At 45.0% G+C, this 17,917-nt stretch overlaps 1 protein-coding gene across 1 annotated transcript; it reads left to right on the top strand.

Annotated features, from left to right (window-relative positions):
* Positions 1-4,486: 4,486 nt before the first annotated feature.
* On the top strand, positions 4,487-16,173 carry LOC108937285 (neurexophilin-1). Its single transcript, XM_018757109.2, has 2 exons — positions 4,487-4,687; positions 14,275-16,173. The coding sequence occupies exons 1-2, from the start codon at positions 4,613-4,615 to the stop codon at positions 15,025-15,027; spliced, it is 828 nt and encodes a 275-aa protein (XP_018612625.1). The 5' UTR covers positions 4,487-4,612; the 3' UTR covers positions 15,028-16,173.
* The last annotated feature ends 1,744 nt before the right edge of the window (positions 16,174-17,917 follow it).

Raw genomic sequence — 17,917 nt, 5'->3', positions numbered from 1 at the left:
CTTGGGACAAGTAGTTTTTGTCAGTGTGTGTGTGATCAGGCTTGCATCTTTCCCGTGTCTCCAGCCATCACCAGTCTCCATGATCACATGACCAGTTTGGACGTACACATTTCTTTCTCCCTCCCCACGTTCTTGTCATGCACAGACCATGTCTTTAAAATCCAGGATTCCCCTCCATCCCACCCCACAGCCAACCATCAATCTGCTGTAGTCCTTCCTCCTCCATTGATCTTCCAAAGCAAACAGACCACTCTTAACAGTCACGTATTTTAAATTCATAATTGAGCGCGTGTCAGACACAGCCATAAGTCTTTTCATAATGCTTTCAGATTAATGATAAATGACATCTGCATGGGCACACGGTACTTTCAAACACTCGTCGGCCCCTCTACAGAATTTAGAGGCTCATCTCCGAGTGCGAATGAGGAGTCTGCCACAAGGGGGCGCTTGCACCAAAGGGTTGGCCTGAAAATTTTGCCTGATCTGAGACCCCCAGTCACTGCATCCATGGTGCTGAGAATAAATAGGCACACCAGTGTGCTTAAAAGAGGCTCAAGACTGAGACTGAGACTGAAGACTGAGTCTCGGGTCTCGCACAGGTGAGCCATGTGCGTGTGTGCGATCAGAGGAACGGGATATGCGTGGGATCCGGTTTTCCCGGGTTACTTGGCCTCGCTCGAGACACACGCTGTGAGTGCGAACATGAGATGTCACCCATGGGGAGGGGAGGGACCCCTCTGACCTGCGCACTTTCAATCCCACACCCCGTGCGGGAGCCTGAAAGAGGCAGGAAAAAGTGTTCCCCTGAACGGTGTGAGTGAGCAAAGCCTTAATTACTTAATTACTGCACGGTCCAAATGAAATGCTTAAAATAATAGCTTGTGACTAAGATAAAAAGACACACCGCCCCAGGAAGCAATGACATCGTGCAGTATAGCTGTACTAATAGTTTTACTCGCACACGACTCCACGCGAACCTATATTCTCCTAAGTCAAGTCAAGTACGAGGCGAGGCGGGGACACGCGGGCCCATGGCGCGAGCAGATTAATCGCGATCGAAGCGGTCGATAAATGTGCAGCCGCAGCTCATTTTGAACTTCGCTGAATCTCACAGCAGCAGATCTTGACTGGAAATTGAGATTCTGTTTGAAGGGAAGAGCAGTTGAGTCATCAGGGCCCCAGAACCACGGCAGCATCACTATTTTAACAAGCGAAGCAGAGTCATAATATTCACAGAGAGTGCTTTAAGAGAGAATTCGCCCAGTAAAGAAAAAAAGCCTCTATTCAGTTGCTATTAACAAAGGCAGTAGTCTGTGATTTAAAAATAACGGAGGATGCTCGGAAACTTCATCAACGCAACGTTTTTCTCCAAAGTGATTTACAGTGTGAAGTTACTAACGACTGTTTACCAATTTATACACACCTGGGTAATTGTACTACAGCTGAGATACAAAACTGGAACCTCTGGGTCTAAAGGCAGCAGCTCTAACCACTATGCTATCAGCTGCCATCAGGCGAGCTATTCTCAGGAAAATCAAAGTGCACATTAACAGGCAAAATGCAGCAGCATTAATTAGTACTACGGAACTATATTATACTACATAGTATACAATAGAACTACTGTTACAGTGACGTGTAACCCTTTCAGCAAGGCCATCCTGTAATACAAAATAACAGTTCTGGCTTGTTAAAAACAAATAAGAGTTTTAAGCTTTCCTGTGTGAAAATAGGATCATTCATTTTTTTCTTTTGGTATCAAAGTGTTTCATATACCAACCGCGTATATTGTATACACTACACTGGAGGAAGACTACACAAAACAATACATTCAACAAAAGCATTTAAACTGCACATATGCACTACTCCAATGAAAAATTGAGTAAACATTTCAATTTCATTTTAAAAACAATAAATGGATAATAATCTCATTGAGAACATATTAAAACTATAAAACAGAATATAAATAGCAAGTAATAAAAGCCAGAAATAATAATAATAATAATAATAATAATATAAGAAATATTATTACTGGCCTTAATTAATTAAATATTATTATGAGCATCACTTTGCAGACAAAACTTTACACGACTAAACAAAAAAAGAAAAAAAAAAAGAAAAAAAAAAAAATCCTCGAAACGCTGCAATTTCCATTTTGGCCACAAGGTGGCAACATGGTGACTGACATTTCCCAACGTCTCATTCCTCCGCAGAGTTCGCCCGAAAGAGTGAAGACTTGGCCCTTTCACACAGGGTGACATTAAAAGACCGCTTTTCCGCGTGTGCTCATCGCGAGTGATTTAGAGAATTCAAATGTTTCACGTCTGAGGAAATGTTATTACCGCGCAGGTCCCAACAAACACGCAAAACACTCAGTAAAGACTGCATTTGGTATCAATAATTATCTGAAGATCTGCATGATGTACCTGCGAACAGATCGAGCGAAAGCGATTCATCCCTTGGGCAATTGTTGTCTCGCAGCATGTTGCCACCTAGTGACAGAAAGTCGCACTGCAGCTATTAGGAAAGTCACTGTTTAACAAACTGTAGTTCTCACGTTTGCCCAGTAGGTGGCAGCATGGTTAAATAGAACCTCTAAGAACAGCTCGTCTTAATAACAGAATTCATACAAGCACTTTAAGTCTGAGATTTTTAGAGCAATTTTGTAGTGCAGACACATCGAGACAATGTTTAATAAAACATTAAAATTCTTACACTCATTAGGCTGCATTCTGCTCTAAAAACGTGCTTCATTTATCGAGGTAGAGTGACTGGGATAAAAGTAAAAAATGGATGTTGTATTTAAACTCAGTTAACATTTAGAAACTTTATGAGGCAATAAACACAGAAGTGTGACATCATCAGTCATTTCGCGGCTAATATTTTATAGATACACTCTTATTTATAAGCGTAGCTCCAGAGCTGGGTGAAGAATGGTAAATTTGGGTTTGTGCTCCAGTAAGTGGCCGAAAGGCCTGTGATTCCAGTGTGTTTCCCAGCCTGAAAGCAAAACAGTGCCCTTAATTTAAATATTCACTTAACACACTGTCCTTAGATACAATATTAAATATGTCCCCTTGAAATGCGGCTGTTAAAAACAGAACACAGAGTCTAGAGTCGGAACTGAGCCGAGGTGCCACGAAGCGCATAGTTGGTACCAAAGTGCACTGCCTGTGAGAGAGATATGAGTGTGGAAAATAATAGTCCATGGTGGTACACACACACACACACACATTTTCAGAACCGCTTGTCCCTTACGGGGTCACGGGGAACCGGAGCCTACCCGGCAACACAGGGCGTAAGGCCAGAGGGGGAAGGGGACACACCCAGGACGGGACGCCAGTCCGCCACAAGACACCCCAAGCGGGACTTGAACCCCAGACCCACCGGAGAGCAGGACTGCAGTCCAACCCACTGCGCCACAGCACCCCCATTCCATGGTGGTATTGCTTAGCAAAACCCACCTTGTGCTGTCGCTCAGGCACGTGGTGCCAGCAGCTGGTTTGTGGGATCTGAACTCACAATCAAGTGGAAACAACCAAGTATCTTTTTTGTTCCGTCTTTCCAACACAACTCCAGTCAGATTCTGTGCTAAAAAAAAAGCACATCCTGCTGCGGGAATGCAATATTTTTATTGTTGCGTATTATTATTATTATTATTATTATTATTATTCCTTTGTTTTTATTACTTCAATAATTTTTTTTTTTTACTTCGATTTACTGTACCTGAAATATTAGTGCTGCTGAGGCGGTGTTTTCTCTGACATTTCAGCTCGTGCTCCAAGACAAGGTGAATAAGCGCTTTGCGCACTTTTTGGACACGAGTTTACGCGTCTGGAAAAAGAACGACAAACATGTGCAGGAAAGCGTGGCGCGCGAGTGGTTTATGATTTGGAATAAATATTTGCTGGACTTAAGAGCCGCGGGTCTCACACACTTTGCGAGTGTTAAGATCACACACACACACACACACACACACACACACACACACACACACACACACACACACACACACACACACACACACACACACACGTCGCTCACGCGAAGAGGTGGCAGCAGGTGTGAGACGCCCAGCAGAGCGGATGGAAGGACGGTGCACGTGGACACGGGGTGCGCGGGAGGTGGGGGCACGGAGGGAGGGAGGGAGAGGGAGAGAGAGAGAGAGTGTGTGTGTCGGTGTGTGTGTGTGTTGGGGGGAGTGAGAGAGGGAGAGTAGAAGTGGTTTAACAGGGGTTCAGTGTGTGAGGGACGCGCGCAGAGCGGGGAACGCGCACTACAGCGCACGGTTCCGGAAGAGGACTCGTACCCGTGTTCGTTTTGCCCACTCGCGCTCGAGAACGCGCGAAAAGGAGCTCCTTCTGGCCTTTTTAGGAATGTGTGCCCCCCGCCGCCCTGCCCCACCACTGCGTGTGCGCGGACGTGGCGCGCGCCCCTGCACGGATTCTCCCGGGTCGCGGCGCGAGTGACACGTGAATTTCGCCAGGTGGACGCGTCGGATATGGGAGCGCGGCGTGGGATCGGGGGGTGCTCCGCGGGAGGGATTGCGCGCCCCTGAAGGGGGGGACCGGGCTCTGAACTGTGGACGTGGATGCGACTGCGGATGTGACTGTGGATGTGGAGGAAACCCACGAAGATGCGCTCGAGCCGCGGCTTCATTCTGCTGCTCCTCAACGGGACAGCCTGCATGGTGAGTAACCGTGGGCTCCCACCCCCGCCCACAGGGGGTCCCCTGGTCCCGCGCACCTCCACGCAGCCTCCCCTTGCTACCCGCTGCTCTGGAACCCGTGTCTTGCTCTTCATCCCTGCGGATAATCCAGCGGGGCGCATCCGGCGCGCACACCTGAACATCAACCTGCGCCCACGCAAAGCTCGCTGTCCCCGGTCCCCCGTCGTCCGGAGAGGAGCTAAATTCCTCACCCACCCCATGATCATGCCATGGACACACACACAGAGAGAGAGAGAGAGAGAGAGAGAGTGTGATAAATGAGCGCTCCTGAGTTGCGTGGATCCGTCACGCACACAGGAGTTCCTTAGGAAACCTTTTCTTTCTTTCTTTCTTTCTTTCTTTCTTTCTTTCTTTCTTTCTTTCTGTCTATTGCCTCATTAACCCCTTGTGACCCTCCAGCCGACACTGATGTGTAATACAGCAGAAAGGGCACGAAATGTCAACGCGGGACAGTGAGTGACAGGGTGTCCGATGTGTCCCGGGGGGCGGCGGTCCCGTGGGCTGCTGGTCCGCGTCTTTTTCTCAATGAACGGCTTGCGAAAAGGCGCGCGGCGACGCCTCACTTGATGGAAATCATGTCATATTTCCCTATGAATAACGCAGGCCGCATGGGCGGACCGAAGAGATACAGGGATGCTGGCGGGACAGCGGCACCTTCGCGTTGCCTGCTCGTATCCAGCGCTCGCTTCTTGTGACCCGCGGGGCTCACTTAATCATGCTCACATTTTCTGTGCTCATTACTGCTCTCTTCTTTGGGGCTGACAAGGGAAAAATAACACTGACATCATATTTAATATTTCATTCGTTTTAAAGCAATATCTTACATAAAAACTAGTTCAAACATGGGGGTAAATTTTCTCAGAAGCACTGGTTTGCATTTAAGTATCCCCAGCTATGGTTTATTATTTAATCTGTCATCAACGGGCTGGTTTCTTTTTTCTGTCGGTTTGTTTATTTCTGCTTCCCTGCGTCTGTTTATAACACTAGTTTATGTAATACAAAACAAAAAAAAAAAACTCACTAACACCCAGGGTTACACCTGGATGTGCTTTTCACCATTTGTCACTGGTCTAAACAGGTGAATCCTTTAATCGCAGCAAAGAGACGCTGCAGCCCCTGGATTCGCTATGGCAGAAATTAATTACAATAACATTAGGATAATATCCTCTAGATTTAATTACAAAAGACCCACAGGCAATTAAATCAGAGCTCTGAAACCAGTGACATGTTTTTTTTTTTTTTTTTTCAGCAAAATACATGCACATCATAATAAGGACCAAAATAGCTGCTATTAATGCAAAATAATTGTAAGTAAACATAAATAATTGTATTCAGGGATAATTTATTCACTTTATATTCATGGTCTTTAGGGTAATCTAGTACAAAAGCACAACAGGATCATGTAGGTCTGCTCACAGTGTGTATTATTATTATTCCAGCCTATGCGATATTTTCCAAGTATGGCTTTTGGCAAACTTTGATAACTACAACGGATATGTCTTCTACTCTCTTAAAGAAGATTAAGAATTGTGTTATTTCACATAGAGTAACAAGCTACCGTGTTTACCGTGTGCCCCTGATGTTGCGTCCAGCTGCTGTCCTGGACAGCGTGTGTCATCTTCCTAGCAAAGACTGATTTCGCTGCAGCTCATAAGTTACTCAACTTTCAGTGTCAGAACTCAGGTGTGAATCACTCCCACACAAGGACGCGGCTGGATTTTCTGCAATATTTTACATTTCATTTTGCATCTGCAATGTGAAAAATAAAATGCTGAATTGTCAGCAGATTTTGTTTATATTTCATTTTAACTAGATCCGAACAGTTTGACAGGCTGTTATTCCAGATGTGTTAGATAATTATACTATTTATTTCACGTGGATGTGCAGTTACATGAAGGAAGTTTTTTGTATTAATTTCTCAAGTGAAAATAACTTGTTCAAGGTAGAAATTTTGAACTTAAGAAGAGTAAAGGTTATATAATACAATGTGCACTTTGTGCTCTAAATTCAGTCCATGCTGCTTAAATTCTGAGAAAAAACCTGTACTGTAATCCCAATACAGGGGACATAATGTAGGAATCCGATGGTCCAACCAGCCGAGACCCCAAGTAACATTCCGGTTCACATATCTTTGAATTAAGTAGTAAAGAGCTCAAGGTGGGAAAAAAAAAAAAATCTGCATATGGAAAGTTCGCAGCCATTTCCGCTTGATTAGACAGTGAAAGGAACCTGCTGAGGGAAACATCTGTTCAGGGAGAACTTACCGCACTGTGAGGGTCCAGGACGAGAAAAGCAGCATGCAGAGCCAGGCCTGCGAGGTGTGTTTGTGGGGAGCTGTGAAGTAACCGCACCGAACAATGCGGAGAGCCACAGGTGGGTCATGGCTACACCAGACTGTGCCCTTTTCAGCCAGAAGTCCAACAGGAGAAACGGAACCAAAACGATGCTTGACTTCTACGGCTCTCCTATCGTAAGGCCGAGCTGAAACGGTTCTCATCTGAAATAAATAAATAAAGCAGAACGTTGAAATCCCATCCACTATATCCACATATCACTTGTAAAGTGGCAACCGCAGCCGTGAGGAGAATCGATCCTGCTATTGATCCGTGAGGCTGGGAGCCGGGCTTTTCACAGGTGAGAGCCCCTGAACTTAACCCAATTCTCTACAGCTTCCCCCTGTCAGAAGCTGCTTGACTAGCCCCTTTGCGGAGGAAACTTACACCTGGCGCCGTCTTCACGGTCAGCAACCTTGATTTATCGCCGCGCCGAAAAAACACGAGGAAACCTCGTTTCGGAGAGCGTTCCGATACACCATTTCACCTTCGGCCAAGCCCCCTCCCCAACGCACTTCTGCGGAACAAAATGCAGCTCCACTTCACAACCTGATGTGCTTCACCATCCGAGCAAGACTGAATGGTTTGGATGGTGCTGTGGTAACATACTCCATATGTCCCATTTTTAAGGGAATGCTAACGCTAAACGCTAATGCTATGCATATTCCGCAAGGCATCTCACGGAGCCTACGGTCATTTCTAGCAAAGATTTTCCACTTTGACTTGTAATCATAGCAATAACTCGTCACGCCTGAGGTGAACTTCTCAGGGCGTTTGACATTGCGTGCAGACGACCTGGCGGCGAGTGACTGCTATGCTAAGAGGAAGGCCTTCTTTTCACGAAATTGTAAATAGATGGCGCCTGATATATCACTGTATCCACAAAGATTATGTTGGGGGTGATATTTCATCTCCTAGGGGTCCAGTCCCAGGACATCAACAGTCAATAGACCCTAGATCCCATAGGGCCTTGTTTTACCCAAGACACACATGAAAGCACCAGCATTTAAGGGCGGCAGGAAGGGACCTCTACTGTAAAACATGAGTTTATCGCCACGATCATTCCCCGGTCTGTTGTACATCCCAAGTGTGCACTGCATTTAGATGCTGCCTCACAGGCATTGCACTGAGTCTCCATCATCATCATTGCCATAATCAAGCAACGTGCAAAGAGAAGATGGGTGCCTGCCATCTCCAGCAATCTTGCGTCTGTTTCACACTGAAAGGACGCCCAACAACCGCCTGCATATTTTCAGTCAATAAACACCAGAGCCAAACAATGCAAGGCACTTTTCTACAAGCAGAACCTTAGAAACATTCTGTTGCTCCAGACGTATATCTGATACGTGTAACACGCAGAGTTGTTCATTCAATAAAAACAACACAATTTAAGAGAAAAATCAGAATTTGGATTGTGAATATACAATATAGCAGCTTTTAGACAGTTGGAGTAAGGACTGGAAGGCTGTGGTGTTGAACCCTCTTAATGTGTGTCCACAGTGAAGCAGTGATCACTTCTATTGACCTGAAGCGTGAGGGGTCATGGACTTTAACTTTAAAGGCTTTAATTTACCAAATCCCTTGGGTCACTATGTCACGTGCATTGACTTTGCAAGAAAGGTTGGGTTTCCTCAAAGAAAGATTAATGTCCCCTTGTACTGGAATGAGTGAATTATGTGTTAAGATGCCTTGCCTGTGTAGCACCAGTGTGTGAAACTGAATCTGCCACATGTGTCCAAGGCCTCATCCTACACAACTAGTGGCATGGGCATTGGGATGGAGCAGCTACACTCGCTGCCACCAGTGGGAATGAAGGGAGGATGAGACCCCCTTCTCCGGTCCCCTGTAAAACTGCCCGACTCCCCAGTAAGATTATATCCAGGAAGCTGATGGAGGTGTGGCACCGCCAGGCTTATCATGTCTCTCAATATTGCTGCAACTTCTCCCATGGATTTCTATGTTACAAAGGGTTCTGCAGTTTCGGAGGCAGAGTGACTTACTCAATCTTATCCAAAGACACATGGCCTCTTAAGGGATCTCCATCTTAATGCATTCACCATGTCAGTAGAGAGTAACCCAACGGCCAGAAGAACCCAATTTACATTCAGAAAAGACATTAAAGCACTGCTGTTGATGGGATTACAAACTCAGACCTATTCAGGCCATGCAAAGACAAGGTCTGCACCACTGCAAGCCTGCCACTGTACCAGCTAGTGGTCTCCATTAAGTGTGAAATAAATTTATTCTATTAAATCTCAAGTAGCTCGCTTCTTCTGAAATCACCTCTTTTGCCTTTCCCCAACAATCCGTCGGAATAATTAGTTAAAGGGCAGCAATTCTCCAGTCCTGATCGTGTAATAAAGGCGGAAATCAGCACCAGTGAGAGCATTTTGTCTTTCATTGGGGAAAGAGGCGGCCAACACGTTGCAATTTAAAAAGAACTTGGGTCTTTAATTAAAAATTGATGTCATATTAGGGATGAATTTTTCAATTTCAAAGTGCAGGGATACAGAATGGTTATCAGACATGTTAGCTCAGGGAAGTAAGTGTTCAGTACAAAAAGCGTGTGTCTCAGCCTGTGTACATAACATCCTTTGTGCAGAAGTGCATAATTTTTCAAAAGATTTTTCAGATTCCGCACAAATGGAAACCTTTACATACTGAAAATTATTTGAGATGAACACAGTGAAAGATCAGGGGAACAAGTGCATTTTTTTTTTTTTTTTTTTTTTTTTTTAACTAAACAGCGTTTTATATTTATTATAATGCCTCCGAAGTGAAGTTACATAGTAAATTTCCCATAAATTGTACATTGATTCAGTTGCACATTGAGTGCAGTTCAAGTTCAAGCTATGTACCTCGATTCTGAAGCACAGTGGTGCGGAGAGCAGTTAATGCTTCACAGCTACTAGGCTGTGTTTTGGGATTCAGATTTGGCTCACTTTGTGTGGAGTTTGCATGTTCTCCCTGTGTTTTTGAAGGTTTCCTCGCGAAACCGAGAATTTTGCATTAGTTCAATTAAACTGTGATAAACCACTAATATACCCTCCCTTATCTTGAAACCCTCATGAGTGATTGCCATGACTGAATCTGAATCTATAGCACAGACCCTATTTATCCAACCTTGGTTTAGGGTACAATGGCATATCTCTGCAGCTTGTGAGCTTCAAGATATCGTTTGCTAAATGGTCCTGTTGCATCCTTCATGGCTATATCCCACCCACCCCTTCACCCTCTCCCCTCTGCCTTCCGGGATTGTACCCAGGCACTGAGGGTAGCAGTTGAGGTCATCCATATAAAGATCAGCAATCATCCAGAAGGTCCATATTTTTGCCCATGCACTGGTCCTACACCAAGCAAGTGGAGGGACACCTGTTGAGCTGGCCTGTTGTGACCAGGCCCTGGGTGTCTGCACTGGAGCTTTCTTATTGTTTAATTCTGGTTTGGGCAATCCTGACTGGACAAGACTTCCCTCTGAGTAAGAAGGCTGCCATTGTATTATGCTCATGGTGTCACTCCGCTATGACCATTCCTGAGGCCCTGCTGAATATTTTTCTCCAGGAGAGAAATGATTGGACAAAATGAAAAGATTTGCAGCCTTGACCATGTGGGGGCTTACAGGGGTGGTATTTTGGTACTGTTCTGTTTTGTTTCAGCATCATTACCATTACCTTTGCACCTTTCTGCCAGCATTGTAACTAAACGCTTAACCTTTCACCAAACGATTTGTCATTTGCCACAGTTAATAGCTGGGTTACTGTGTTTTTTTTTTTACCCACAAATATCCATTAATGCCTCCTAAACCATTTGCCTGCTTGAATGATGTCTCTGGGTTGGGCCCTGCAGTTTATCATCCAAATCCGCCAGCTCTGACAGCTTGCCAATGAGATCCACACCCGAGGACCAGCTCTGCTCCCTGGTTACCTGTCCCCCCACCCTGCTGAGCTGCAGTGAGAGGCAGCAGCTCCCAGCTCCAGTTCCGCTCTGATTCCTCCCTGGATCTCCCATGAGAGGTTGGGCTGAGGAGCTCGGGGTCTAAAGCAGGGTGGAGGGGAGCAGGAAGAGGCTTTCCAAAGACACTGTGGAGATGGCAGGGACGTGGCTGGTTGGGAGAAGCGCACAGTTGCACCAATCCCAATATTTCTGTGATTTAGAAGATGAGAGTTTTCTTCTCCAGGGCTTTAAAAGTAAGGGGTGCTATAATCATACTTCAATTCAAGTTTTACCGAAAATGTTTCAATCATTTAGTACACCTTCAAAGACCATATTTAACCTGTTTGTCAGGGATTGGATTGTGCTCCCTCGGTTGTCTGGGTTCATCCCCGGGGTCTTTATGAAAGAGGTGTGTCCAAAACATCTTCAGACCAGTACCCCCTGGGACATACAACGAGCGATGCTTTTGTCACTAGAGTTTCGACACCTGGCACGAAAGCTCGAGAAAGCCCTGTGTCTGAATAGATTAAAATCAATACGCCTACTGCTCCTTATTTCTCAGATATTAACGGTACGCAGAAGGTCTCGAAGGAGAAGACATCAGAATCCAGACATGTTTCCCTCAAGGTTTTGCACAGAAGCTGCTGCACACAATGCCAGACAGCATTAACAAGACTTTGAAAACAGGTGCCATCCTGTTTCGCAACAACTGGTGCTTGCCCCTCAGCCAGCTCTGCGTCCAGGGTGTGTTTGTTGTGCCGGAGGCATCTGCTTCAGGCCGTTAATTCACCTGTCCCAGGTGAGACTATCCCAAGGGTTTGGAAAGTGTAAATAGCACAGTTGTCAGCAATACCAGAATTTTATTATATGGTCAACGCTTCCGTGAGAAGATTACCATAAATAAATAGCTTCTTGCCAAGATCCACTTGCAAATTGGATGGCGTTTCAGAGTCAAAGCTCAGAAGCGGGAAGAGAGAGAGGTGTATGGTACTAATATGCTTATTAAAGTGGAGAGCTGAATGGATATTGTCTAACAAGAGGGTTATGAGTCCTAATCCCAACACGATTAATTTCTCTTGCACTAGGATCTACACTTCAACCTACGCATTGATCCGTCAGACATGGTAACAGCAGCCAGGTACCCTTTCGTGCGAGGTGTCCCTGCAGCAAGCAGACAGCCCTTAACCCATGGCTGTAAACTTTAAATAAGAGTGGCATAATTGAAAAGACCAGTCGAAGCATCTTGTGTAGGTGGCTTCTTCTGCGTAGCACCAGGCTACCGCCCCAGGGAGCGCACAACTCTGAATAACAGCCTCCCACACTGCTGGGCCTCACGTCTCCGGAGCCCAGTCAAGCTCACAATGCAGCCTCTCCCCCTCTGGGCTTCCCATGGCAGAGAGCGTCTACCTGCTAATAGGTCATTAGCATCTAATAATCCTCCATTACTCCCACTCTTGTGCTTCTGGTTGAGCCCACTCTGAGCTCAAGGGTACCACTCTTCTCCCCCCTCTATGCTCTCCCCTACCTCTCTGTCAAGATCTGATAACGCCGTGCTCTCGCTGGCTGATATTTTTTTTAATTAAAACATCAAAGCTGTAATTGCACACCGAACACTGTTCGCCTCCCTCACCACCCTCGAAGCAATAATGGAGGAGGTAAACAGCGGGTAGCCTCGTGGCTAGAGCCACTGCCTTTGGACCCAAAGGTTGCAGGTTTGATTCCTATCTCTGGCTGTAGTATGCTTGAGCAAGGTACTTACCCTAATTGCTCCAGTAAAATTATCCAGCTGTATTAATGAGTAAATAATTCACCATGTAATAAATTTTAACTTTTTTTGTTCCTGGAGAGTAAGTGTTATTTCCTTATTGCTTATGCCCAAAAATGTAGAAAATTCCTATTATTCCCTTCAAACTTTGCTTTTCTGACCAGGAACTGATATTTTGAAATTTACCGATTTACAATGGGAAAACGGGCGAATTTGCACATTGTCATTCACATAAAGTCAGAAAAAAACAACCTATGAATCAAAATTAACATGTATTTATACTAAAAATGACCACAGAAGATTTAGAAGTGAGTAGTTTTTCAAGGTTTACGATTATACTGTAAATCACTTTCACTAATCAGCTCCCAAATATAGCCTCCTATCATATTCTCATCATATGCTCCTTGGTAGCGCCGTTCAAAGTCCAGTATATCTTGACGGAATCGCTCACCTTGCACCTCCAAATATGCTCCCATGTTCTCTTTGAATTTATCAAGATGAGCGTCAAGTATATGGACTTTGAGGGACATCCTGCAGCCCATTTTACCGTAGTTCTTCACCAGAGTCTCAACCAGCTCCACATAGTTTTCAGCCTTGTGATTGCCCAAGAAGCCCTGAACCACTGCGACAAAGCTGTCCCAAGCTGCTTTCTCCTTCCTAGTGAGCTTCTTGGGAAATTCCTTGCACTCCAGGATCTTCTTTATCTGTGGTCCGACAAAGACACCGGCCTTGACCTTTGCCTCAGACACCTCAGGAAAGAAGTCTTGAAGAGGTACTTGAAGGCTGCAGACTTCTTATCTGGAGCTGTGGCAAATTGCTTCATAAGGCCCAATTGGCTCCCAGTTGGGCAATCATAAGGCTGCTCAAAATCAACTTTAGTATGAATAGATCTTAATTCTGATTCATATGTTGTTTTTTCTGACTTTATGTGAATGAAAATTCACTCATTTTCCCATTGGAAATCGGTACATTTCAAAATATCAGTTCCTGGTCACAAAAGCAAAGTATGAAGGGAAAAATAGGCATTTTCTATACTTTTTAGGCATGAGCAATAAGGAAATGACACTTACTACCCAGGAACAAAAATTATTTTACATAACTGTAAATACCTTAACAGTGTAGGTTTGGACAAAAACATCAGGTAAATGAACAAATGTAAATGTAAAGGCTCCCTCACTCAAGCGTGGACAAGGCCTAAATAATTACACTCACAAATAACCTGGGCAGTATCCTTCTATATCATGAGTCTGCAGTCAAAGATGCCACAGAGGTTTACTAAAAATGCTAATTAGCAAGGAAACATCTTTATGCATTCTTCGACACGTATGCACTGAGATCCAGAATTTTGTCTTCATAATTTTGTGGTTCAGAATTTGTTGATACTTCTAACGTTGTTATTGTTCTCTATTTTGACACAGCAGAAAACAGACAGAAAGTCAAAATGGTCTGTTTCATGTAACACTGGATGTATCCTCTGACTTTTTCCATTCATGCTCCAATGCTCACTCTCTCTGCAGCTGGCTCTCGGACAAGAAGACCCCTCCCCAAGCTACAAAAGCCCGCCAAGCGAGCAGCCCAAGTCGATGGGAGTCCTGGATGGACCGACCCTTTCTCCACTGAGTCGCTGGATGCTGCAAACCAAGAGCCGGGCGGCCAACACCACAGCGCTGGAGCTGCCCTACCGCTCTCCAGTCCCCTTCTCTAAGCAGGAATTCTGGGAGATGCTGGGCAGTGACCTGCGGCCAGACTCCAGTGCTTCACGAGTCAAGCGTCGCCCCATTGTCAAGACAGGCAAATTCAAGAAGATGTTTGGATGGGGAGACTTCTACTCCAACATCAAGACAGTACGGCTCAACCTGTTGATTACAGGTAAGATTGTGGACCATGGCAATGGTACCTTCAGTGTGTACTTCCGGCACAACTCCACAGGTCAGGGGAACATCTCTGTTAGCCTGGTGCCACCTGTGAAGGCCGTGGAGTTCGATCTGGAGCGCCAGAGTGTAGTTTACCCTAAGGACTCCAAGATCTTCAACTGTCGGGTGGACTATGAGAAGGTAGACCGCAACAAGAAGACGTCCCTGTGTAACTATGACCCATCCAAGACCTGCTTCCAGGAGCAGACACAGAGCCACGTCTCCTGGATTTGCTCCAAACCCTTCAAGGTCATCTGCATCTACATCTCCTTCTACAGCACGGACTATCGCCTGGTCCAGAAGGTCTGCCCAGACTACAACTACCACAATGAGATGCCCTACCTGCCCTCGGGGTAGGGACAGACAGCAGGCATGTCACTGTGGGTGGGAACAGGTCACGAGAGTGCAGGGAAAGGCACCGTAATGGCCAAATGGACCACGGAAAGTAAAATATAGAAAAAGGGAATCTGAGACATGAACTCTGGGAAGAGGACTTTAAGAAGAGGGTTACCCTTAAAACTTTACAAAAAACATGACTGCGCATTTCATGTTAACCAAAATTATTTCCATATTATTTACCACTTATTATTTAACATGGATCCCAGCTATCAGACCATTAATCTGTATTTTCCCTCCATACTATTCCATCCATACAGCTTAATTTCTTTCTTCCCCCAGAACACTATCTAAACATATTTTTGTAAATGTTTCATTTGATGTTAACTCTACTGTACCACTCATATCACCGCAATCCTACGTCACCTGCGCATCCGTGCAGTTTGAGAAATGCACCAACATGCATTAAAAAACATAAGCAATTTCTTATAGCAGACATTGTGTTAAAAAAATAAGTCACCTCCCCTCCTGCTCACAGCATATCAAGCCAGATTCCATACACAGTGAGGTAAGTCTGTGAAATCAAGTTCTGCAACGGTTGTGTCGGCCACGCTGTAGGAATACCAAGGGAAATGGATACAGTCTCAGATAAAGTGCCAGGCCTCTTTTTCGGCTCTCTGATGCAACAATCCGCTCCCGCAACCAGCTGGCGGGCTGGCCGGCCAGCTCCGCGCTACTGGAAGCCCAGCGCGCAGCTTTCGATAATAGCTTGACCATTCAGATCTGCCCCTCTCCTCGTTTACCCCCCGGCCAAGACCGATTTCTCACGGTCGCCTGCCGGAGAGTACAGCTTTCGAAAGGCGGACGGCCACTCTGCAGGGAACGCCAAAGAACGTGTGTCCATCGAATGGCTGGTTTGTTCCCTCCCGCTCCCACCTTCCCCTCCGCCACGCCGCGCACCGCACGCTGGAATGGCTCTGAAAGCTGCCCGAATTGAAAAGGGGAAGGAGACGGCGATGTGGAGCAGAGCTGCGTGACTCCTCCATCGCGGTTTCAAGAGCATCAGTGATGCAGGAGTGAACAGGAAATCTTCTTCATGGCACCATAAACACTTGATTTGCAAGGGGCCCAAATTGTGACAAATAACAAATGTATTCATTTATGTCACAGCACTCTGGGTAGCTCCACTAAGTCACGTATAACTTGAAATTTCTCTAAGACATTGCCGAAATTTCATTTTAAACATACACAATAAAGTTCTACATTTTTATTTCTAAAAAAACATGCATTCTGGATGATCAGTAAAATACGTAGAGTTTAAAACAACTTTTCTTGTCTTTAGAAATATTTATGTAATTCCTGAAACTGCATAACTCCTAGAAACCCTTGTCGACGCTGCTGTAAATGTAAGAGTATTTATTTTACAAAGTAAACCTTACTATTTCGCATTTCTGTTCAAAACCTACCGGCTTTGCTCCACAGCAGTTGCTGAAAATTTGAAGTTTATTATTTATAGGTACACATTTATAATAGTCCATGGACTTCTGGTAAAACAAACAACAAATATAAGCAAAAAATAAGTTGTTTTTAGTGGCGGTTAAAATTATCTAATAAGCTGCATAAGGTAGCAATCACACTGGACGTGGAAACTAATTGGCGTCGTTCCTAATTTCCAACCAAGCACTGGGCTCCCATTATATTGTGAGTTGCTGCTAACTAGGGCTCAAATCTCACCTCCTGCTGTACTGCCTTTCAGCAAGTACTTAATCTGAATTGATAGAAACTACGCAGCTCTATAAATGGATAGGTATTTGTAAGCTGAGAAAACCATCCGCTACATGAATAAACATAAAATATAGTGGGAGAACTATGTAATTTGTTCTAGACAAGCTTGTACATGATTGAAATAAGGAGGAAAAGACAAAGTAGTTCATTTCCAGCAAGGTCTGGAAGGTTTCTACGCGGGGAGCCAAGGAGTTGCGCCCACACCGGAGAATCACCCTTTCAGCAGCCCAGCTGAGGCCACCCCAAGCTCACAGATGGCAAAGACGAGCACAAGCCTTGCCCCTTCCTGACCTTTCCACGAAAACAATGTCTTTTACTGTTCAACTTACAGGGAGATGAAGGAAAAAAAAAAAAAAAAAAACAAGGTCAGAAAATAAAAAAGCAAACCTTAAAAAAGGAACATCCAAGTGCCCAGTTCACTATTCACTGTGTACTTTTTATTTTTTTAAATTTATTTTATAAACTCATAACCAGGACATCTCCGGTTAGTACAGACAAATGCAACAGCTCTGTGAAGACGACTGTGGGATTTCGTTATCATCAATATCAACACAATGTTACAATAATTTATTGAAACACAGAAACTAAACCTGACCTCAATTATTTCTCTTTTTTTTTTTTTTAGTAGCTGGGATTATTTTTTTCCTCATGCATACCCCCCTAACAGCGTCTAATGATTTTGATCACTGTTTAGATGTCATGATAAAGGATTAATAATGTTGTTTGTGCTCGCTGACTGAGGACTGTTTGCAAACCTCTTGTGACCATTTGCTGTCGCACCGTGCTCTGGCTCGACTTTGGAGGGATTCCCATGGAACAGGAGGAGGAGAATCACCATTTTTGTAGCCGTCCTATATGCGTCAACGTTACACCGTTGGATTGGTGACCGCAATGCTGAGTTTGCATCGTTCTCTTTCGCCCCATCCCCCCTTTCAACCCTGCCCTGCCGGTGAACCGTGCCAGACGCCCACCCGCCTCAAACATCCAGTACAGAGGGCTCTCACGCTGTGCGAAGAGCACTGCCGTGCCCTGCAGGTCTCCTCTGGCTTCCTGGTAGGAACTCCACAAGGTTTAAATGCTGGGAGAATAACTTGGGAACAATCTACCCAAGCATGAATACGTGTCA

This window comes from Scleropages formosus, chromosome 8, assembly GCF_900964775.1.
Source record: "Scleropages formosus chromosome 8, fSclFor1.1, whole genome shotgun sequence".
NCBI classification, from domain to species: domain Eukaryota; kingdom Metazoa; phylum Chordata; class Actinopteri; order Osteoglossiformes; family Osteoglossidae; genus Scleropages; species Scleropages formosus.
The sequence above is the reverse complement of the archived record's forward strand: the minus strand, read 5'-3'. Positions and strand labels throughout refer to the sequence as shown.

What these genes read in the sequence shown, in the direction of transcription:
- LOC108937285 (XM_018757109.2), top strand. Translation starts at nt 4,613, where the DNA reads ATGTGGAGGAAACCCACGAAGATGCGCTCGAGCCGCGGCTTCATTCTG. An exon ending in TCAACGGGACAGCCTGCATG is followed by an intron (nt 4,688 to 14,274) that starts GTGAGTAACCGT and finishes CTCTCTCTGCAG; the next exon opens with CTGGCTCTCGGACAAGAAGA.